The 23,953-nt window shown below is 39.7% G+C and overlaps 2 protein-coding genes across 5 annotated transcripts; both read right to left on the bottom strand.

Annotated features, from left to right (window-relative positions):
* Positions 1-632: 632 nt before the first annotated feature.
* vmo1b (vitelline membrane outer layer 1 homolog b) lies at positions 633-10,329 on the bottom strand. Its single transcript, XM_039653854.2, has 4 exons — positions 10,043-10,329; positions 7,364-7,500; positions 3,099-3,212; positions 633-1,152 (listed from the first exon to the last, which is right to left on the bottom strand). Exons 1-4 carry the CDS (start codon positions 10,241-10,243, stop codon positions 969-971), a joined length of 636 nt encoding a protein of 211 aa, XP_039509788.1. The 5' UTR covers positions 10,244-10,329; the 3' UTR covers positions 633-968.
* Positions 10,330-15,708: 5,379 nt separating this feature from the next.
* On the bottom strand, positions 15,709-21,604 carry c19h18orf54 (chromosome 19 C18orf54 homolog). 4 transcript variants are annotated; one of them, XM_039653853.2, is made up of 8 exons: positions 21,419-21,601; positions 20,584-20,844; positions 19,320-19,898; positions 17,971-18,103; positions 17,738-17,804; positions 17,514-17,653; positions 16,136-16,191; positions 15,709-16,051 (listed from the first exon to the last, which is right to left on the bottom strand). In XM_039653853.2, the coding sequence occupies exons 2-8, from the start codon at positions 20,825-20,827 to the stop codon at positions 16,026-16,028; spliced, it is 1,245 nt and encodes a 414-aa protein (XP_039509787.2). In that variant the 5' UTR covers positions 20,828-20,844; positions 21,419-21,601; the 3' UTR covers positions 15,709-16,025. The 4 variants fall into 4 exon arrangements, with proteins under 4 accessions (XP_039509787.2, XP_039509786.2, XP_088979859.1 ...); XM_039653852.2 differs by having other exon boundaries at positions 17,514-17,660; positions 21,419-21,600; XM_089123733.1 differs by lacking the exons at positions 15,709-16,051; positions 16,136-16,191 and adding an exon at positions 17,151-17,434 and having other exon boundaries at positions 21,419-21,604.
* Positions 21,605-23,953: the final 2,349 nt, after the last annotated feature.

The following is a 23,953-nucleotide window of genomic DNA, read 5'->3' as shown; positions in this document are numbered from 1 at the left end:
TCCCTTTAGTGTTAAAACAACAAAACACAAGGAGAAAATCACTCACTGACTGAGAACTTTAATATATCTTTAATAAGAATCAATTTATTCAGTGAAGTCTATGTAGTTTTTAATTTCATATTTGTTCATTTAATTACTTCAATGCAACTGCTAAATACACCTACTGCATCTGAAAAAATAAAGCACTATTTATTTAATATGAATATTAATTTGTGTAATGTTTATCTTGTCTTATTTTTTTAATAACAAAGAAAATAATGACAAAGATTTTTATCTTCGCCACTGGCCTAAATGTGTGGCTTTCTTTTTTCTTTTGTTACCTAAGGCTTTGTTTTTAACATAGGGACATTAGTTTGGCTGTAATGAACAGCCACTTGCAAAATATTAAAACCAACTTGAAAAAGAATCGTGATAAAAAATCGTGATCGTGATTTTCCTAAAAAAATCGTGATATGATATTTTTTTCATATCGCCCACCCCTACTTAGTATGACTTAATTAAGATTTACCAATGCATAGTTTTGCTTTTGTGGTGGAAATGGGAACACCAAATAACCCAGAACATTACTTTCATAGAACCCAGAACATTACTTTAAGAACTGACTTATGAAGAAACACTCAGCATACAGTAGCCTACTTGATTTACATTTTTAATGTCCTTTCACAGAATCACATGTAGTAACTTCATAGAAATTCAAATGTAGGCTGTCTTCTAGACTGATGACTAGTAGTCACAACCGTGAGGAAACATAAGGAAATTATTCAGTATGTTTAATATCTTTTAATATTGGATTTTTCTGCTGTTCTCAGTGTCGTCCATTAAATGTGAAGTGGAAAAAAAAACATAATTACAATAAAACAAATCTTCTCAATTCATTCTACCCAGTTAAGCCCTACTAGAAGATACGATTTACTGATGATTTATTTAAAAATTCCACCAAATAATTTTTTCTGAAACACCCCTTCAGTTCAATCACAGCAAAACATGCGCACGTCATTGAGGGCTGTGTCATCTCCGACTCCCTGCGGTTGCTCCACCATCGTCTCGATGCCACAGATTCCTTTTCCTCCACACGTCTCACTCCAGTCACCCCAAATGCCCCACGACATGCCAGATCCTTGCAGTAGTTCTGCATTTCCACTGCAGTTGAACCTGGAGAAAATGCAGCAAGACTACAGTGTCAGTCCTGTTTGGACAGCTACTGTTCTGTTTATACATTTGTTTAATTATGTGAGTGACAACCAGAACTGCCCTTTGAGACAACTGTCCTGCACTGTTATAAGTCTCCCGTTTGCCAACATTTGTATCCAAACTCATTTAATCACCAAAATTACATATTTAAACTTTTTTTCCTTGACAAAAAATTCTTCATGCCCTAAAATATCTTGAATAAAACTCAACACGTAGTTCTGTGAATATGCAAATGAGCCCCGCCTCCACTCACTCACTCAGCTCAGAGATCCACTGGTTGACGATCACACGTTGATCTGATTGGTTACAAGGTCGTTTATGACGTCAGAAACACCAGCGATTTCAAACCGTGTTTTTGAGACTGTCTGGTTCACTGCAGTTTTAAAGGAGCCATCTGTAAAAATTGAGGTTAAAATATCCCAAAAATGAGCTACACGCATCAAAAGAATGAGAAGAAATAAGGTTGATGATGTCATTAAAAAAATGACAAGTTATAGTGCTGCCGAGATATTAACCTGAATTAGCATGCTAAATTACTAGCCCCGGCCCGGCAGGTGTCGTAATACCAGTTTCGGCCATGGGAGGCGGTATGCGGGCAGACAACATTACCACCAGCCAAACTGCAATAGACGAGTAAGTCGTGCGGCATGTGTGTACTTGAACCTGATGTCAGTTGTGTGGAAAATACAGCCCACTACTACATTTCAGTTCAGGGATGAGTTAAAAAAAAAATTGATTGGTCGATATTATGCATGAGAAATACATTTTGGTAAGTTGTAACATACTTTGTCAAGAGACTGTATCTTGTGTTCGTGTTCTTTTACCATTAGCTAGTAGAGATGATCGGTTCACGTGCGTAAGGGATCTATCGTGTAAAGCGCCAAAACGGTATTTATTGTTTGAATTGCGTAATAAAATTAACAGAATCTGAGAGCCGACATCGGTCTCCGTGTCCTTTTCTGTGCATGACAAAATTGATGTGTGGCGTGAGAGTGTGTGAAAAGTGTTGTGAGAGTTGGCAGCTCTGAAAGACTCTAGCTTGGTCCACATCAGGGAATGCTGTCTGTCAAATTAATTAAAACTAATGATAAAAATGTAATATGAACAAAACGAATACCATAAAAATAGAAATAATAGCTTGGGCTTTAATTTTCCCATATCGTCGAAATGCACCGCCTTTATAATTTAGTATTGAGATGTTGTTCATTCAGTCTCTAATCTCTGAAAATCTGCAAATGCTCCACGTGAATCTGCGACCTTCCAACCTTTTACTATCGTGTCAATTGATTTGATTAATATGCACGAGGGAGACAGAGCAACACAGCGCTCGCCTGTGTTGTTTGAAGACATGAGAGTGCGCGCGGCCATGGAGGTATTTCTGGAGGTATACTGCCCCCATCTGGTATGGAATATGGTGTATGATTTGATTTTAAATGCCAGAGGGCACCTTTAAGCAGAAAATACTCAGCAATGCTGTCGACTTATGAATTTACACATGGTTTATCTCAAAGCATATTTAAAACACCACATAGACGCATAAACAACTTAAAAAGCTTGATTTTCACCACAGGTGGATTTTAATAATGAAAGTTCTTTATTGGTATCCATGAAAAACCTTTGAATATCATTGGAACCTTTCCATTGCGGAGAAGGTTATTAAAGGGGAGGAAAAAATGGCAGAACAGTTCTTTGGAGAACCCAAAATGATTCTTCTACTACTGCATCACTACGGAAAAAAAAAACCCTTTTGGAACCTTTATTTATTTGTATTGTATTTTGTTGTTAAATAACTCTTGTTCACTTTATATCTGTGTCAGATGAGTCTCATGCAGTGACATGTTTATGCAGCTTGTTATGGAATGCTGTTATGATTCCAAAATAAGTTTTAAATTAAATAAAATCATCACCTGATATTGTTTGCGGCCGTGTCGTCCCAGGTCCCTTGGTAGGGTTCCACTCTCAGCTGAAAAGATGTCAGGAATCCTTTCGAGCACCATTTTATATCTGACCATTTACCCCAGCTGAGGAAAGAACATTAATGATTTAACCAGTTATCTGTCAGTTTAAAAGTGAGTTTAGGTCCTACTACACTTTTTTCCCATCTTCAACTCTGTGTAATGTTCCTTTTTGAGAATAAAAAGTTCCTCCTGAATCAGAACAACGAGCTTATGCTGCCATGCCATTATTACCGTAATTACGAGATGGCAACTCGTGACATTCTACCTGGAGCGGTTCACGTCTAAAGACTCGGATCTATGCTTTTCTATGTCAGCACTATCGATGCCTAAGGCTCAATCCCAATTCACCCCTTGGCCCTACCCCTTGTTTTCGAGTGTAGCCCTTGGCCCTTAAAACAGAGTTACAAGGGCCAAGGGTTTGAAATATATTTCCCTATTGGCTCTGAGTCTGCCGTTACAGAGTTTTTACAGGATTTCCTCATGACAACAACTGACAATCAGCGCAGCTGCTCTTAACTTTGAATAAACATGATGATTATAACATCCCTTCCTCGAAATCTATGTCTTTTCTGATTGGAAAGGTAATTTAGTATACCATTTCTTAATTTAAACGACTATAGTGTTATTATAAATAGTAAATAAAGTGCGTGGTTGTCACGGGGTATGGTGCAGGAGAGCAGGAGTGCAGGCGGAAGGAATAGGAGGAGTCCAGATTCACACTGAAGATATAATTTAATTCGGAATTCAGGCAGGAAGACAGGGTAACACCAGGTAACATTAAACATTGACCGACAAGGACAGAATGAAACAGAGGGAACTAAATACATGGAAGAATCAAACATAATGAGGTGAAGACAGGTGAAACAGATGAACAGGACGCTGAACGGGAGGCTGATGAGGGAGTGAGTTCAGGTGTGCAGACGAGAGGATCATGGGAAGTGTAGTGCTGGAGACGCAGACAGGATGGTGCAGACGAAGGACTGTGACAGAACTCCCCCCTCCCGGGAGGCGTGACCTCACGCCGCAGAACAGAGGAAGGAGGGGGACGAACTGGGGGCTGAGCGGGGCGTGGCCAGGGCGGAGCAGGCTGAGGGCGAGACCAGGGCGGAGCAGGCTGAGGGCGTCCCCAGGGCGGAGCAGGCTAAGGGCGTCCCCAGGGCGAAGCAGGCTGAGGGCGAGACCAGGGCGGAGCAGATGGAGGGAGGACCCCTGGTGGAGCCGATGGAACTGGGGCTGACGACACCAGGGGGCCGACTGACAGGGGCGGAGCAGATGGGAGAGGAGACCAGGGTGAAGCTGAGGGACAGACGACATTGGGTGCTGAGGAGGGACCGAGGGACCATGGTGACACCGTAGGCTCTGGTGACTGAAGTGACGACAGGGGCACAGAGGGACACGGTGAGGTCAGAGGGCGTGAGGGCTGACGGGTGACTGGAGGGAGTGAGGAGTCCGACAGAACCGGGGGGGTGACATGACGGGGCGGAGCCAGAGGAAGGAGGTCCAAAGGTGAAGGGAGGATGACGAGGGAGCGAAGGGAATCTGGAGGGTCGAAGGAGCCTGGCCGAGGTGGTGAACTTAGGGGCCATGGAGGAGCTGAGGGAGGTAAGAGCCACGGGGGAGCAGATGGGACAGGGGGCCGAGGAAGTGTCCAGATGGAGGAGGTGTGAGGCGAAGGCCGGGGATCCAACGACCAGGCTAGGTCAGGGGAGCTGGCAGACGGAGGGGCTGACGGATGCATGATGGGAGGAGGTGGGAGAGGGAGGCTGGGTGGGATCCTGGTCTCTGGGGCAGGCTGGACGGTCTCTGGCGCGGGCTGGACGGTCTCTGGCGCGGGCTGGACGGTCTCTGGCGCTGGCTGGACGGTCTCTGGCGCTGGCTGGACGGTCTCTGGCGCTGGCTGGACGGTCTCTGGCGCTGGCTGGACGGTCTCTGGCGCGGGCTGGACGGTCTCTGGCGCGGGCTGGACGGTCTCTGGCGCTGGCTGGACGGTCTCTGGCGCTGGCTGGACGGTCTCTGGCGCTGGCTGGACGGTCTCTGGCGCTGGCTGGACGGTCTCTGGCGCGGGCTGGACGGTCTCTGGCGCGGGCTGGACGTGGCTGGACGGAACCAGCGGAGCGGAGAGCTCGGGGTCGGAGAGGCTGGACGGAACCAGCGGAGCGGAGAGCTCGGGGTCGGAGAGGCTGGACGGAACCAGCGGAGAAGAGAGCTCGGGCTCGGCGGGGCTGGACGGAACCAGTGGAGAGTAGCACTCGGGCTCGGCGTGGCTGGGCGGAACCAGCGGAGAGGAGAGCTCGAGCTTTGCAGGGCTGACGGTGAGCGCAGGCTTTCGGGGGACCAGAATCAAGCGGGGCCGCCGAATCGGGCAGAGAATCCCCCGAAAAGCCACTGCGGTCATGTTGCAGTTGGGTCGGTGAATCTGTCACGGGGTATGGTGCAGGAGAGCAGGAGTGCAGGCGGAAGGAATAGGAGGAGTCCAGATTCACACTGAAGATATAATTTAATTCGGAATTCAGGCAGGAAGACAGAGTAACACCAGGTAACATTAAACATTGACCGACAAGGACCGAATGAAACAGAGGGAACTAAATACATGGAAGAATCAAACATAATGAGGTGAAGACAGGTGAAACAGATGAACAGGACGCTGAACGGGAGGCTGATGAGGGAGTGAGTTCAGGTGTGCAGACGAGAGGATCATGGGAAGTGTAGTGCTGGAGACGCAGACAGGATGGTGCAGACGAAGGACTGTGACAGTGGTGGAATTATCTGGCGCTAAATTTAAATGTTTAACCGTTTGCAAAGCCATCTCGCTGGTGATTTCCGATGCATTCCTTGAACTTTCTCGTAGCCCTCCGTTTGGAGTGTGCCTCTGAAAAATCTCAGTTTCGAGGGATATGTAGCCCTACCCCTCGATCTCAACAAGAATCGGGACACCCTACCCCTAGACGTTAACGCGCAAAATGTCCACCAAAGCTTTTTTCCACGCCCCTGGAGTATGTTTTCAATTGTTTTCAATGGGAGCGCCGTGTTTTTTAAACGCCATGAGCGTACCGAGGCGCTGAGCATTTTTTTCACGCTGAAGCGCCGAGCACCCAGCGTTTTTACTGGTCGCTGGGAGTTGAAAAATGTTCAACTTTGGATAAAACGCAGCGCTCATCACTGTCACATTTTACCCAGCCGTCCAATCACAGTGGAGGAGGGGCGGGACTAAACCACACCGACCAACTGTCACAACATTCAAACTGCTGCAAATATTCTGTATCATAGCAACGAAACGTCTCAACAGGAAAAACGCTGCGCTGCCAAAACGCTCTCAAGCGCCCAAAGCACGGCGTCTTCAGAGCATCTAGCGTTTTCAGCTGGCTAAAAACGCTTTGGTGGACACACGGCCTAAATGTTATTAGGGGTGTGACTCATCACTGGTCTCACGATTCAATTCGAGTACGATACGTTGCATCCTCACTTTTCGGTATTACTGCACGCCTATATTTTCATCAATGAATACAAGTAGTCAGATACAAACTCCCTTTTTATTTATCTGCCCCAAGAAAGTACACTTCTTACATGTAGCAAACATTAGACACATACACTTTAAGACATGAGATAATTTAACGCAATAATTAAATACATAACTAATTTAAGCCTTAAGGTAAAAATTGATTTTAACTTGCTATTGCTAGCCTCTCTAAAATTGCCTACCCTACCGTTAAGGTGGACGTTTAATGGTGGTGACATTGAAGTCATGTGTCCGTATGTAGTTCGTATTTAGCTTTTTACTTCTGCCAATTGTATTTAGGCTTCAAAGTTCTTTAAAGTTGCGTTCAATTGTGAAGATTATCATGATAAGCACAACAAAAGTAGCGACTGATTTGAAGCGATCTACATTGGCAGCAACATGGCCGGCAGTACTCTCTATAGACCATTTCAATAGATGTAAACAACACTGGTCCAGAAGCACTTCCTGTTTCAGTTTTTTAACACTACATAAAAGCTGGGATAAATTACAACCAACAGAACATTTAAAACTGAATCAAAAAGTTAAACAAACATCTTTAAGATGTTTTCTTTACATGTGAAATAAAGAAAACAGTTACAAACTGAAACAGGAAGTGTTTCTGGACCAGTGTTGTTTACATCTTGTGAAATGGTCTATAGGCAGCTCACTATAGTTTTGCTACAGCTTCTCTGTATTATGTCCAGTTCAAACGTGTCACCTTCCTACGTCGGATTGAACTGTGGCGTAGTCCTCATATGGGCCCGATGAGCTTTTGGACGGGTCGATGCAGTGAAGGCGAATCCCATTGAGCGCTGTGTTATCACCAACCAGCAGAGATTCCCACATACCTGCCACCTTCAGGAAAACATCAGTTTAGAGCAGTGGTATTATAATATATAATGCTTTCACACTTTTACATTTCCTTTCAGTTTTCGGATGAAGGTTCGGATGAATATGATCTCATTATACAAAGTTTTTGAAAATGCTTGTTGCATTTAACCTTTCGCTGATTATTTACAGTTTAATAGAAGTTACTCCCATAGTTCACGCACAGTGTCATGGAGTGTGGAAAAGGTGGATATTATGGCAACAAATTAACAATTCATTCCCTCGACTTACTAATATGTCAGTGTTTAATTTGTCTAATTTGCTCCCTTGTTTTAAAGGTGCAAAATGCAAGTCTCTGAGTTTTTGCAGAACTATGCCCCCTCTGGCGACAAGCGAAACTTCAACCAGAGGTGTGCACACTCATGAATCACTCACACACACGCTTGCACGAGCTGAATATCCAAAGGAGCATCAGCCGCAGACATCTTTTGTTACAGTCATAATGAGGTAATAAAGTTATAAATCTGCAAGTCATTTAAAATTTATGAAAGGAAAGATATTTGAGTATATTACACACTTATATGTGTGTGTGAGGGGAAAACGGGGGTGGCAGAAAACTTTGTTGTTTTTTTCCATCTATCTCCATGTTGAACTGTTTTATGTGATTACTGTATCCACTTATGATTGTATCATTATGGAAACACGTTCATGAACAATATAAGTTATTACTTTTTATAGGACCCGTTTGAGCCCTAGAGCAGACCGGAGATCTCTCCATTTGTTGAAAGCTTCCCGATGTTGACTCTCGTCTTACTCCGACGCCTGGCCTGGAACTAGACAGAAGTTTTATTTTCTTTGTCTTTGGATTTGAAATGAACGACAAGCCGGTCTCTTTGAATCCATCTTCTACTTTTGTCGAAAGTTGACTTAAGTTGTGTCGCTCGAGTTGTCTTCTCTGATATGGAGAATGGCGGCAAATACACAAACCTGCCAGACATAGCCAGACGAGCGTGAATGCGCATGACGTCACGCCCAGTCTCAAATTCGAGCCCGAATCCCTCTTATTTATTTTACTGTACAGGATTATAAAGGCAATCGCAGTGATCAGAGAAGGGCTCATTCAGCCCATCAGGTATCAGTGGCATTTTGAACGTATTGGCTAATTAATTTCAGACTGATCTCATGAAGTAGCATATGTATGACACGCCTATTCGTATTTCCATTTTTGTCGTGCTATCAAGACGCATAATCGCTTTTCAGCGTGTTTATGAACGCCGTTGACTTAACGTTATATAAATATATGACTTACCTCAACCCCGTCCCTAAACCTAACCGTCACTGGGGTTAATGGCATTTATGACTTTTCCCTTACCATCCTAGGTAAAAAAAAGATATGACTTACCTCAACCCCATCCCTAAACTTAACCGTCACTGGGGTTAATGGCATTTATGACTGGACATTTGACAGCGTGTACAGGAATCACTCGGACGTTAATGGCGTAGACATACACGCATACACGCGGATACACGCGGATAGCTCAAAATGCGTAGAGATAACACGCCACTTGACTCGAAAGTGGCGTGTATGTTTACGCAAAAGTCGTGATGTCATGTTGTTAATTTAGATACTTTTTTTCAGAAAAAAGCCGCAATATCTTCAGTCGTTTTTCTTCTCAAGTAAATGTATCTTGATGAAGACAAAAATACAGAGGAAGAATTTTTTTTTTATCTTTAGTCAAGGAAGGCAACTTTGGCAATTAGGGTTGGGTATCAATTTTAACGATTCCGATTCCTAATTTCGATTCCAATAAAGTAAAAAAAACATAGATATCAATCACATTTAGTCTTATTGCAAAAAAAAAAAAAAATGTATTATAACTGAATACCGTGAACAAAAATCAACAGGCTAAAGAACACTTACACAAGGAATGTTTGCCTGTGGTTTAAAAATACCATAGAAAAACAACTAGCCTAACTGATATGAATTTCGAGCATTTAAAAAAAACACTCAGTAATTAAAAAAGAACAAATAAAAAATTAGGAATCGCAACAAATAGATCCAACTAAACAAAGATATGATTGAAATAAACAGTGTTTTAAGATTTTCAGGTATTCAGAGACAGAAAACTGTAATCAAATGTAAAATAACACTGCACTTGATAAATAAAATATACATTACATGCAGTTACAAAAGTTACTCAGTCAAGAACGAGTGAATGTTCTCTTTGTCTTTTGTTGTTTAATTAGTGTTATTAGGAAATTAGGCTGCTGTCACTTCAAGAACTGCACTGATCCAATATACTGTTACATGTGTGCAGAAAACAGCATACAAGTTATCTCTTAACACTAACATGGTTCTCTTCTTTTAACATTTACATTAACCGGTAGTCTGCATAACCTAGATTGCATCCGCCAAAAAAATATATAATAACTTTGATAACATCACAATAATCACTTATAACCGGAATAATCGTTCAGGAATTGAGGAAAGTAAATAGAGTCCATTAGGATTTCTTGTGGAGTTACCAGCACAAAAACCTCAGATAGTGGTGATTACTGAGTTACTGACCTTAAGACTAAACCCTGTGACATACATTCCAGCCGGACATATTTCCTTCTGCCCCCACGAGCCCCATCTCATCCCGTTATGGACCCTCAGCACTGATCTGACGGGTCTGCTGACGGAGCGCTCGAAGCGTCTTTCTGTGCTCACGTACGGCCCGAAAACAGCCAGCAGAGAAATCAACGTCAGGGGAAGGATTCTGGACATGTTTGAGGGTCGTCCTGATGTCTTCTGCTGGATCCCAGAGCAGATGTGTGTGTGTGTGTGTGTGTGTGTGTTCCTCTCTGAAGCTCATTGGTGAACGTTGACCTTCCACTAACAGCGTGATCCAAGTCCAACCTGCACAACAAATAGACCATCTAAACATTATCAATGTAAATAGAGTCAGAACACACACAGTGCAAATAAATTATATTCTCACTCAGTATTTCTGTCTTGTTTTCCAGAACAAATATCTAAACATTCTTTAATCAAGATATACATTTACTAGAGAAGCAAAATGACTGAAGATACTAACTCTTTTGTCAGAGAAATACACTTAATGGGCAAACAAGATTATATTTCTGACCCCACTGGCAGATGTAAGTAACTTTTTCTCCATTAAATGTATATTTATTTAAGAATGTTTAAATATTTGTACTGTAAAACAAGACGGGTACTATAAGTGTTTTGCAGTGTATAAAATAATCAAGACATCAGATTCGATCAATATCATGATACTCTGGTTACAGACTGTGACTGTGCAAAACTAAAACAACTCAAATATTACAGTCAATAACCTAAACACACAATAAGACAAACACCAAGCAGGTCAAATAGGCTACACACACACACACGCACACACACACACAAATAGCATTGCTTGGCCCTTATTTTATTTTAATATTTAATGAGTTCACAGAATTCATTTAAATTTTAATTATGTTTTGATGCCTTGCTTGTTCTAATCTAGAGAGGTTCAAAGTTGTTGAAAATGGGCTTATTTTTCACCATGCATTTATTCATTTTTTTGTGTGGCAATTCTCAAGTGGAGGGAAAAGTGAATCACTATTAAATTAATGCGACTACAACACTCTGGTGGAGCATCAAGGAAATAACTCCCAATAAGGACACAAGGGTAAGTTATACAATTTGAAGACAGAGATAATGTGAGACGTGAGGAGCAAAACAAAAATACACTTTATTATAAAATCTCTCTCAGGAATCTCCCAACTTGACAAAAATAAGGGCTAGGCTTAGTGGGAGCAAGGCAGTCATTGCATGAGGAGGACCCCATTGGAGGAGGCGTGAGGTTTTGGAGGCACAGCAGGAGTGAATCTGGATTTGTGAATCTCCGAATGTCATCCGCCACCGCCACTAATCTATTTGGCATAACCCACTGTTAACAGCGAAGAAATGCAGTAGGTGTAACGTTGCGGCAGGAATGAAGCGGGGAGCGAATCCAAATGCAAGCATTATTTTAATAATAATAATAACAAGGTAAACAGAGAAACTCAGAACAAGAGCAAGGAAACTACAGAACATGGCACAGAATAGGACACAAAAGTCCACACAAGACAAGGAAAATATAAGATAGGAATTTTCCTACCCCCCCAGAAGCAGATCCGAGGGCGGGATGGAGGGCCAGGCCCATGGAGCGGAAGAGGGCCTGGAGACTGCGATAGGGCGGAGCAGACAATAAGGGCGTAGCAGGCAGTGCAAGCAACCAGGGAGGTGACGACCCTTCAGGTGGCCAAGGTGAAGCAGGAAGTGCAGGCGACGACCCTTCGGTCGGCCAGGCAGGACACAACCCTTCAGGCCGCCAGGGCGGAGCAGGTAGGCGACCAGGGAGGAGACAACCCTTCAGGTGGCCAGAGTGGAGCAGATTTACTTAATTTTGATGCAATTATTGTAGTAGTTGACATGCATTATGTTTTTTCTTTTTTATTATTATTATTTATGCATACATTTAAGTGCACCTAGTAACTTATATTTTTGTGTTACACACACTATATGTTAAGTAAACGTTGCAAAGTTATGAATACTTAATTTTTTATGTTTGATCCAATTACTTTTATAAGTATTGGTTGTTCGGCTGCTTCAAGATCATACATGCTTTCGAATCAGTACTGTGATGTCATACACCAATCGTCTGTAAGGGAGACCGGGGGCAATTGTAACGTATTTTACATTTTCCTTAATAACTCACAAACTACTTGAGATAGACTAGTCATCTTTTGATACAAGAAACATATATACGTATGTGCACTAATTAATAATACAATTTATATATTTTCACTTATAAGAACAAGACTAAAATATTTAATTAAATGCAGTGTGGGGGCAATTGTAACACTGAGAAATAACTCCTATTAACCCACTTTATCTCAAATAAAAGCATACCTCAAAGTAATCACGTTACTGCTGTTAATTTTAAGAGTTTATATAATATTCCCACTTTGTCAAGCACATATAAAACACACATTATTTTATATAAAAAATGTTAATTGATGATTTGTTAATACTGGAACAAACATTTATTTTAATACACCCTTTTAAAATGAAGTTTTACAATAGAATTTAGTGAAATATGTTCATTTTTTTAACAGAAAAGTATGTCAACACACACAAACAAGCTTATTACAATGTGCTTCGTCAAGGTGATCAAAGTATACGCTTTCGAATCAGAACTGTGATGTCATACACCCAGGGATGTAGTGGAGGCTAAATGCACAAATGCCGTTTACGCACCTCCCAATATTCGGGAATTGCATTTACCCACCTCCAAAGTGCGTTTATCCACCTTTCAATTGCGTTTATCCACCTCTAAATATCCTAGTTCCTAAGACATTTTAAATTAAGCTTATGTCGTTAATTTAGTTTCTTTAATTTAGTTAATTTAGTATAGGTTGTTAAACCTAAGACGAACTTTTTCACTCATTAAGACGGTCGCCTGCCACCACCTACTGGCGGTTTAGTGTTAAATGTTTAAAAGTAGCATCATTCTTTCTTATATGTAAATTAAAATCAATTTCATAACATTATTTCATGCAATTGTAATTTTTCAGTGTAAATGATTTAATTTGATCAACCCCTAGGGTAACAGCCCTATGGTGTCTTATTATTCGAAATAATTGAATTTATTGATCAAATTTAGGAATTTAAAATGAAATATGAAGCATACATTTAATAATATTGGGGGAGGGGGTGCCCTTTAAAGGTGCAGAAATTACAATATGGTGATTTAAATATCAAAGCTGATATATCAGTGATGAGAATATTTTTTAAGAATAAGTCAAATTAAAAAAAATCCGAACAAGCAACTTTTTTACTCGGACAAGTGAAAGGCAGATTTACTTAGCGTATGAAAAGGCTTAATGTCGAGCCCTCCCTATATAGCAATGTCATCAGGAGACACACATACACCGGTAGGCAGTGGCCCACCTTACCTGGTGACCACGTCTTGGTCCACCAGAATTTATAGTTTACCCACCTCTTTTTTTACAACTACACCCCTGCATACACCAATCGTCTGTACTCTGTACAGTGCTGTCGATCACTGTCTGCTGTATGCTTTCGAATCAGTACTGTGATGTCATACACCAATCGTCTGTACTCTGTATAGTGCTGCTTCTATTTGATCACTGTATATTGTATGCTTTCGAATCAGTACTGTGATGTCATAGACCAATCGTCTGTATACTGCTGCTTCTATTTGATCACTGTATATTGTATGCTTTCGAATCAGTACTGTGATGTCATACATACACCCAGGGATGTAGTGGAGGCTAAATGCACGTAAATGCCATTTACCCATGCACCTCCCAATATTCGGGAATTGCGTTTGCACCTCCAAAGTGCGTTTATCCACCTTTCAATTGCGTTTATCCACCTCTAAATATCCAGTAGACATTTTAAATTAAGCTTATGTCGTTTTAGTTTCATATTGTCCATTATTAGTTTCATAGGTTGTTAAACCTAAGACGAACTCTTTCATATTGCGCTGCGCTAGTGTTGTTGACTACCGGTATTACTGACGGTAAGCAGTGTTGGGTAAGTTACTCTAAAAAAAGTAATTCATTACTAGTTACTAATACCTCTTCAACAGTGTAATTAAATTACTGTATTACTCTCTTTAAAAAGTATTTAATTACTTTTAATTATTACTTTCAAAATCCCATATCTATCTCAACCAGCTGAATAATACAAGGATAGACATGAATCTGTTTTAATTCTTTCAAATAAAAACTATAAAATTGCAAGAATTATCCTTAAACTGACCAAGGTGGAGAAGGTTACATTATAAAAATATACTTTTTAACATCAGACAATACATTTTGATGTTAAACCCACTATTTTTTTTGTCTGATCTCATGACATTTCACACTTTTTTCCATACATATTTTACAATAATTCATATGAATTTGTACTAGTGCGATCATACAATTTAGACACCTCATAAAACGCTTACGAATCGCTGTGAGATCGGATTGATCTATACACAGTATTTACCTCAATTACATCAGAAGTAACTGTAATTAAATTACAGATAAATGAAGAGCAATCCCTTACTTTACATTTTCAAGGGAAAAGTAATTAAATAGTAACTAATTGGCTTTATGCACAGCTGCACTACTTCCAGAACTTAAGCCAGCTCCTTTGTTTCCTGTCTGCCATTATTGGACAAATTGATTAGTTCAGGTGTGCCTGACCTCAGTAGTCACGGCAACAATAATCAGACACACCTGAATTAATCAAGCTTGGCCAATAAAGGCAGACAGGAAACAAAGGAGCTGGCTTAAGTTCAGGAAGTAGTGCAGCTGTGCATAAAGCCAATTACTTAGTGATTAGTTACTTAGTAATTAGTTACACCCAACATGGTAAGGTTGCACTGTTGACGCTCGCACAGCCTCTCTCGAGCAGAAATCTACACAATGAGCGCGCGCACACACACACACACATATATGAATGAGGCCTGAAAGCCTGGTATGCCAGACCTGACCAACATCAAGATGTTATTTTGCACACTATATGCTGCAAAATAATTTTTGCTGCCGCTAGGGTGCGTCTAGATTTCTAGGCTAGTTTGAAACATAAAGTATGACTGAACTCTCGCAGTTTAACGTTACAGGTTTGGGGGTTTCTAAGTCTTGCACCCAGCCGCGGCTGAATTGTTCATAAGCTTCTGAACTCTTCCTTTGCATTCTGTAGGCAGTAACGTTAGGCACTGATACCCTAAACCCTAAAATTGACTCTGTCAGGGTATGTAAAAGGTGGAAGTGCTTCGGGTCTTTCGTACATTCTGTAGCAGGTCGTACTGGTCCATGTTGTTGTCAAGTCGTTTCTCTATATGCTGCTTGGTGTTGTAATTTATTCTCTACCGATATAGCCACATTCCTTTTGCTTCACCCTTCTTCATTTTGTTCTCAATAAACGGTTCCTTATCGACAAAATACAAACAAATATCAAGCTGCTCTCTCTCGGTCTCACTGCCGAAGTAACCATGACAACGGATAGCGTATCCAACCAAGATGGCGAATCCTTCCCGCGTGACGTCGGCTCCACATTCTCAATTGCAGAGCTGCTCTGATATTTTGTGCGTTTTTTTTTTTTTTGCATTGTGCAATTCTGTATGCCACTAGATATGAAGTCATAGGGTTAGGAAGAAATTAATACACACAGAACACACTTGGTTAGCAAAAGAATCAGTGTTTATCAATATTATTGTTCCAGCCAGTGATCAAGAAAAAACTAAGTGATTGTGTAAGTCATTGACCTGAACGTAAACACAGTTTAGACAAACTGATCGGGTTGAAACACTGAACCTTTAAACGAATATGATCCATGAAGCGCCTGTGTGTGTAAAACAATAACACTCTTCGATTTCTGATTCATAACTGCTTCTTGATTCTGGCACAGTTTGTGATATTCGCTGCAGGTGTGTGTTTACAATCAGTCCCATCATCCTCTGCTCTGGCCTTCCTCTCGTTCATGTCGTCCACGAGTGTTTTCAGTCTGTCCAGGTGATGAAGAGCTCTGAGAAAACAGACAAAAGAACAACAATGAACAGCAACAGACGAGAGCAACGCTGCTTCACTGAGATCACATGACTCTCCTGACCTCTGTAATGACTCGTCGCTTCCCGTGGCAGTTTCTTCTGTTTCCTCCTGAGGATCCTTATCAAAAATACAATCCCAAAACAAAAAGAAATTTATTGTAAGACTTAAGATGAATATATTGCATGACATTCTTCTAATGCTTGCAGTATCATCTCTGACCCTGCATTGGAGCGCTTCAATATTAAATTAACAAAATGTGAATAAACTGCTTGTGTTTGTACATCATTTTGTATATTGTCTGTTAAATTACTAGATACAAATGATTTGCTTTTATACCATGTCTGCAATGGACAACATGACAAAACTAGATGTTTCCCACATTGTAAAAGGGAAATGTTTAATTCATAACAACATGATGCTATTCAGTTTTGTTTCATTAATTTTAATTAGTTTGTTGACTAAATTCAGCCAATACATATCCAATAAAGGCAACTACAGATTTCTTGTCCAGTTCGTAACAAAATAAACAGATCTTTTTTTATATATTATACATTATACTTTTACATGACACTTAAATTTCACCACTGAAACTAAATTTACATTTCTTCTTTTCTTTTTATGGAATAATTCCAGAATAACATCCATAATCTCGTACAGAGGGCGGGGCTATAATCTGTCACTCACATGAGATCCACCAACAGCAAACCTCAACCATCCAATGAATCTTTGTCATGCCCCGCCCACATTTGTTCTTGTTCCGGAAGCGTTTCACTCTGATATTTACCGCTGACTTTAATGACATGAAGATTGCTATATCTGTCCTACAAAGCAAAGATAACTGGGATATAGTTTTTGAAGCTTGTGCATAAAACTCAACACAAACCTCAAACAACTAATTTGAAAAGATGAGCTCTTGAAGGTGCTGTATGTAACATTTTTATTCTACTAAAGCATAAAAATACCATAATATCCAAAATCCAAGACTTGTATACTAAATTCAAGGCTTTTAAGGCCTTAATTTGAGACGATCAAATTCAAGACTTTTTCAAGGCTTTTAAGACCCGCGGGTACCATGATAATATGTTTGCATGTATTGAAGAAACATGCTGAGTTCACACACTCGTTTCTCTGAAACACACTTCTACAGCCGGTTATTTTACTCTGAAATGTGCGTTTTCAGGCTGGAATGTTTAATATTGTTTTGGTCTGTGATTACGTTGCCAATTTTCATTGTCCATTGCGCTCGTTCCTGTTGCGTGTATCATCCTGGCAACCCGATGGAGAAACGATGATCTCAGATATTTTGAATTGGACTGCAGTGCCTATTTCGACCACTAGTTGTCATTCTTACGGACTGCACCTTTAACATCACAACAAATAATGACAAGTCAAGGGAAAAAGTTAAATGAGGTGATGTTTATTGTCCTGGTTTACTGTACCGGCTCCAGTGTTCTGGCTCCAGTGGATGCGTGTGATTGGCTGATATCGTGTTGGACGGCCTGTAGGCGGAACAGCATGTGTTTGAGTGCCTCCACTGGACCAGGGTGTTTTCTGCTGCTGTATCCTGATGAACAGGAGCCTGCAGACTAACACATTTATATCAGTACACATGTACATTAAACAGCATTGAGTTTGACTCATATAATGCTGTCATATACTGTACCTTGCTCCTCTGAAGCTCTTCAGGCGGTATGGGTTCATTAGCGCCACCCACTGGTACTGGAGATTTACTACAGATCATGGGACACGCTTTACATTTATGCATTTAGCAGATGCTTTATTTTTATTCATGCATTCACTGGGAATTGTCATTTTCCCCTTTCATTAGAAAATGATCTTATTCAGAGTGTTTTGCTAATAAATGAACAATGCGATTAAATGTGAGAAATCCCTCACAATGCCACGGGTGGATTGTCCCAGGATCGATCAGCGTCCAGCGTCTCCGTCTCTCCTGAAGTGTTGTGTTCCTTCAGCGGCTCACAGAGACCAAGAGGAGGAGTATTTAACATCAGAGACACAATCTGATCATCTACACACACACACACACACACAAGAGAAGAAGTGTTTAACATCAGAGACATAATCTGATCATCTAACGATTAATCGCGATTAATCGCATCCAAAATAAAAGTTTGTGTTTACATAATATATGTGTAGTGTGTATAATTAATTTGTATATATAAATACCCACACATGCATGTACAAAGTATATATTTATGAAAAATGTGGTATTAATATATCAAATATTTATATTTATATATAATATTAATTGTGAATAAATATATATAAAATATATACATGCACATATTTCTTAAATATATACATGCATGTGTGGGCATTTATATATACAAATTAATTATACACACTACACACACATATATTATGTAAACACAAACTTTTATTTTGGATGCGATTAATCGTTGCCCATCCCTATCATCTATACACACACACACGAGAAGAAGTGTTTAACATCAGACACACAATCTGATCATCTACACAGAGACAAAAACTTATTTCAGGTCTAATATACTAATATTTAGTTTTATGTCAGCTTTATTTGAATTAACATAAATGTTTTTAATAGTTTTAATTATTACAATTGACTTGTATATTAATGATTATATTATATTAAATTATATTAATAGTAAAATAAATAACACTGCATGAAGGAGGGTATTGCTCATAATAATTTAATTGTCACAATTAGGTGAAACATCCCAGTGATATTCTAGTATCATTGAGATAGTATTACAGTTTTTTCCACTTTCATTTTAATTAAAGGTTTAGTCAATTTGTTTTTGACATTTTGTCTATATAGTTTTTTTTTTAATTCACTTTTATTTTTAAATGAAAATGCTGGGCAATGATTAATCGCATCCAAAATAAAAGTTTGTGTGCTTACATAATACTGATATAAATATAAATACACACGCATGTCAAATTTAGGAAAAATGTGTTATTTATATATAAAATATTTGTATATATATATAAGTTATGCATAAATACACATTCAAATAAATGCACATTTTCTTAAATATATACTAGCATGTGTGTGTATTTATATATACAAACTAATTATACGCAGTACACACATGTATTATGTAAACACAAACTTTTATTTTGGATGTGATTAATCGTGATTAATCACGATTAGTCATTGCCCAGCACTAGTTCTTTTAAATAAATGTTTACATTAGTATAATAATTCCCAATTGTTTCATGACTTGAGTTGTGGTTTGAGTTACCATAGGGGTGTCCTCCAGTGCTGGCCTGTGTGTCGCGACTGGACTCCTCCAGTTCTCCGACCCATGAAGGAACAGTGCGCGGTCGATCGCTCTGCTGCCCGTCTGACGGTTCCTCACACTGTCTGAGCCACAGCGGGGACTTCCGGTCAGGAACGCTGGTCATCCCAGAGAAATCCATCTCAGATTTCTGGCTGGTCATCCAGCGCGGGAGACACGTGGATCTGGTCGTGTCGGGTGGATGCGTCCGATTGGCTAGAAGGACACTAGGTGGAGGAGCCTGACGATGTGGTCGCAAGCCCATCAGTAAATCGTCCACAGGGAAAGATTCCTGATTCGCTGGCCGAGCGGCTCGACGCGAGGAGCGTTTCTGAGAGCAGGAGCTGGAGTTAAAGCTCAATCCCGACGGAAAGCTGGATCCTGACCGGGAGAGAAGGGCGGAGGTGCGGGTCACAGGGAGAGAGCCGTCATTTGGGAGAGCTAAGAGGTCGTCAGTGGTCATACTGAGCCGGTCCGAGTCTCTCTTCCGGACGGGAATGTTCAGGAAGTTCAGCTCTCCATCCGTCAAACTCGTCTTCAGTACTGCACATGTCAATCAAAGAAAAGTAAAACACAAGATGTTACGTGTGTAATAAAACAATCAAAATACACTTTCACTAAAATAAATAATAACACGCCACACACACACATTTACATATATAATTTAAACAAATTAAACCTAATAAATTACAAATGCTGACTTGGCAATTATTAACTGAAATGAGTTTAATTTAAAGTTAAAAATTACTAAAACTAAAATTGAAATAAAGATGAATAAAAACTGCAATGAAATGAAAATGGAAAGTATAAAAAATAAAAATATAATTTATATATATGTGAAACTTGATGATGAATGAATTAGAAATGTTGACTTTCCAAACTAAATAAATAACTACACCTCAAATTGAAATAAATATTTATTAAAAAAGTACTAAAACTAAATAAACCAAAAAAAAATTAAAAAATAAAAAGACAAAAAAACACAAAAAATTACTAAAACCTAAACTAAATTTACCATAAAAATGGACAATAGAAAAATAAAATAAATCAAAATGTTAATAAAATAATATTAATATAGTATTAATAAATAATAATAATATAGTATTAATAAACAATAAATTGCACATTGATTGTCACATCTGTCTGTGATGATTGAGCTTATATTGCATATAAATTATTCCTTAACATATGAATTAGCTTGTGGTGTGATGAAATGCTTCTCCTTCACCATCTCTGTTCCTGGGATGAGGTTTTGCGAGTGGTTTGGGCAGCTCCAGCGCCCCGGTTGACGTCTCAGAGTCCCGCAGACTCCTGTGGAAGTCACAGATGTACGCGTCGAGCGCCTCCGAGGCAGAAGCGTAGGTTTTGTCCTTGTATCTGATGGTGGAGACGGGCTCTGGACGGATGGAGCTGCGCAGGCGTCCTGATGTGGCCAGCAGTGACGAGACACTGGACTTAGGGGACGCCATCATCACGCACTCATAGCACTCTGCAAAAACCCATAAAAAATCTGTATTATGTGTCAGGAAAAAAAACCAAACATTTATTTTAAATTTTATTATTCAGGGCTCTCGCACCTTTTGACCAATGAATACACAAGTTACATGACATTTTTACCATGAAAACACAGTGTAAATAATGTTTTAAAAAAAATAGTAGTTAATATAAGATCAGTCTACATAAATATATTTAACTACACTAAAAAGTTGATTCAAATATATCAAAATTTGTAAATATATGTGTATATATAAGAACAGTACTATATAGTAAATAAAAATAAACAGAAGTTGTTTGACAGGAGTTTCACGTTGTTGTTTTTTTTTTTGGATAATTTCTGCTGGAAATAAAACTGTGAAAAATGTTTTTGCTACGTTCATACTTCAATACTTAGTTAGTTAGTTAGTTAGTTAGTTAGTTAGTTAGTTAGTTAGTTAGTTAGTTTGACAATCATTGAGAAAATAAACACAATGAATCTGATTTTAGATTTGACTGAGAATGTTGGAATCCGTTTCTGGTTTTAAACTTTCACCATCCTGCATCAGAAAACAGAAACAGAAACTCACCGAAACTCACTGCAGATCACGAACAGAAACCGAAAGTAATAATGAATCGAAGAAAAACTGATCAGAAGAAAACGTCTGAACATCCAAACAGAAAACTAAAATCACTCGGACAACCGCCAGCGGAACTGCGCGTGCGCATTGGATCACGTGACGTTTCAGTGAAGTTTCTTTGCTCGCTAGCTTCTCCACCCAGACGAAAGTTCTAAAGAGCTGCGCATGCGTATTGGGTCACATGACCCTTCCTCGAGATGCTCTATGCCTATTTTAGGATTGATAGGCTGGCGAAGATAATGAGATAAGAGGAAAAGTTGTTAATTTATGTCACAGTTACCCGCATTAATTGGGCTAATAATATGGAAGTCAATCGAATCACAGGGAGTAACACATTATAAAAATGCCTGACTCATGTGTGGGCGGCGGTTATTTCATATACAGAAATAGAATAGGGCGGAATGAATGTAAAAGTTCACTGGTTATAAATAGTTCTCCTGTTTTAATTCACCACTGTAATGCGGTCACGTGATACCTAATGCATTTCTCTCAGCGCGAGAGAATAATAAAACAGTAGATCAACATGAAAATGGAAAATGAAAATGAAAATCAACAAGGAATCTGGTGGAATTTGCAGAAAACAATGTGATTTTATTCATTTTATTATTAATACATATTTTTAAAAGTGTGCCGACACCAAGCGCATACACCTTGAGCCTACCACGCAACCTCGTGTAGACGCGCAGTGTAATTTTAAGAGTAGATGGCGTGACCGCGCTTTTCTGAAGCACAGATGGCGTGACCGCTGTGCGTGGTCGGGCAGATATGGGTAGATTAGACAGAATAAAGATTACACGTCTTTTTGTAGAGGTTTGAATAGCGTTTTCTTTTATATGTCGTATAATAACCCTTTAAGGCAATATTCTTAAATCATCATACATACTTTACAGTTCACATATATCTCTAATAAGACAAAAATCGTCGTGAGGATCTGTGTATTGAGCTATTTTTTTTCCAGTCTATGGCAGGGGTTCTCAAACATTTTGGTGCCAGGGACCCCTTTCAGGGGAAAAAAAATTCCAAGGACCCCCCTCATATTTATAACAGTTATTGAGCACAAAGTTAATGTGTGAGCGGCAAATGAAATATTTTTGCACAAAATGAATGGTCTCCACCCAGGGTACTATGCAGGAATTTCTAAATAGCCTACTGAGGTAACGAAAGTGATCTTGCTAGGAATCACTTAGTTAGGATCCCTCACTTAGGAATTTTTGATGTTCTTGATCTACACATGTGCATTTTAAGGTGTTTTAAGGCCCCACAATTGGATAACTATAGATTTAGTAGAAGCATGTCAGTCAGTGGCATACATTTTTTTTTTGTCAAGATGTCACGAAACACAATCACTTATTCCAATCAGGAATGGCCTTAAAAGAGAAATGTTTCAATAATTAGGCCTATTCTGCACACAAATAAAGCCCATAAGCCTATAAATACAATGATAATGGCATTATGTTTAATAGGTGCGTGCGTTGTTAATTTGAGCTACTGTAATTAGCTAAAAAAAACATACAGTATATGTTAAATATATGAATCCATAATGTTAATCTCATGGGCACAGTATGTTTCTATTGACCTGCTTTTTCCTTTTTTAAAGTTGAGCTTGATTAATACTTTGCAAACTGATTGTTTCAGTCGTTTTTTAAAACTTTTATCTAAAACAGCTGTTTAGTTTATGTTAATTAAGGCCTACATCTTATCTCGCACTTTATGACCGTTGACTGAAACGTCGTGCGGGGAACTTTGAGTTCACTCCGACTCAAACATTTTGACATTGACGAGCTGTCGTTGTTAGTCTGCTGAAGCACCTCAGACGAGAAGGTTAGTATCATCGCGATGTGCATCCTTGCAACCTCAGTTGTGGGTACGGCCCTGTCACTATGCACTTTTATTTTGATAATGATCAGACTTCTAATGTCAAATCTACAGTAGCAGTGCTAGAACTGACTATTGTGCGCGCACGCGAGACGCCGGCGCGCAATTACATGGGAATTTTTCCTCAGCAGTGGAAACAGGAATACTCTTATTTATGGTCATAGATAAGACAAGAGTGCATCATCCGAAACGGTAAAGTGTCCATTTTTTATTTGTGTATAGGCTACATTATAAATGACTACAAAATGTCATGCCTTTTAAAAATACAGAAAAGAACCGGATGCGGGTTCATGCCGTCTCTCGGTCTCCTTTCTGGCGCACGTCCCGCAAAATCAACAGCAGCGAATGGTCTACTTGACGCACAGACATAGATTATCTATCTATAGAAAACTTTAAGTGTCTACTTTGTATTGTTTTATGTTAAATGCTTTATATAAGTTACTTAGGAATAAACAGCATGTTTTCAGATGATAAAGAAAACATGACTCATAGCATGGAAAAAAACGTTAGGTTGTAAATTATTTCGCGGACCCCCTGGCTTTAGCTCGCGGACCCCCAGGGGTCCGCGGACCCCACTTTGAGAACCACTGGTCTATGGTATTGAGCCAC

The sequence above is a fragment of the Pimephales promelas genome, chromosome 19 (genome assembly GCF_988280905.1).
Source record: "Pimephales promelas chromosome 19, fPimPro1.hap1.1, whole genome shotgun sequence".
Taxonomy (NCBI): domain Eukaryota; kingdom Metazoa; phylum Chordata; class Actinopteri; order Cypriniformes; family Leuciscidae; genus Pimephales; species Pimephales promelas.
The sequence above is the reverse complement of the archived record's forward strand: the minus strand, read 5'-3'. Positions and strand labels throughout refer to the sequence as shown.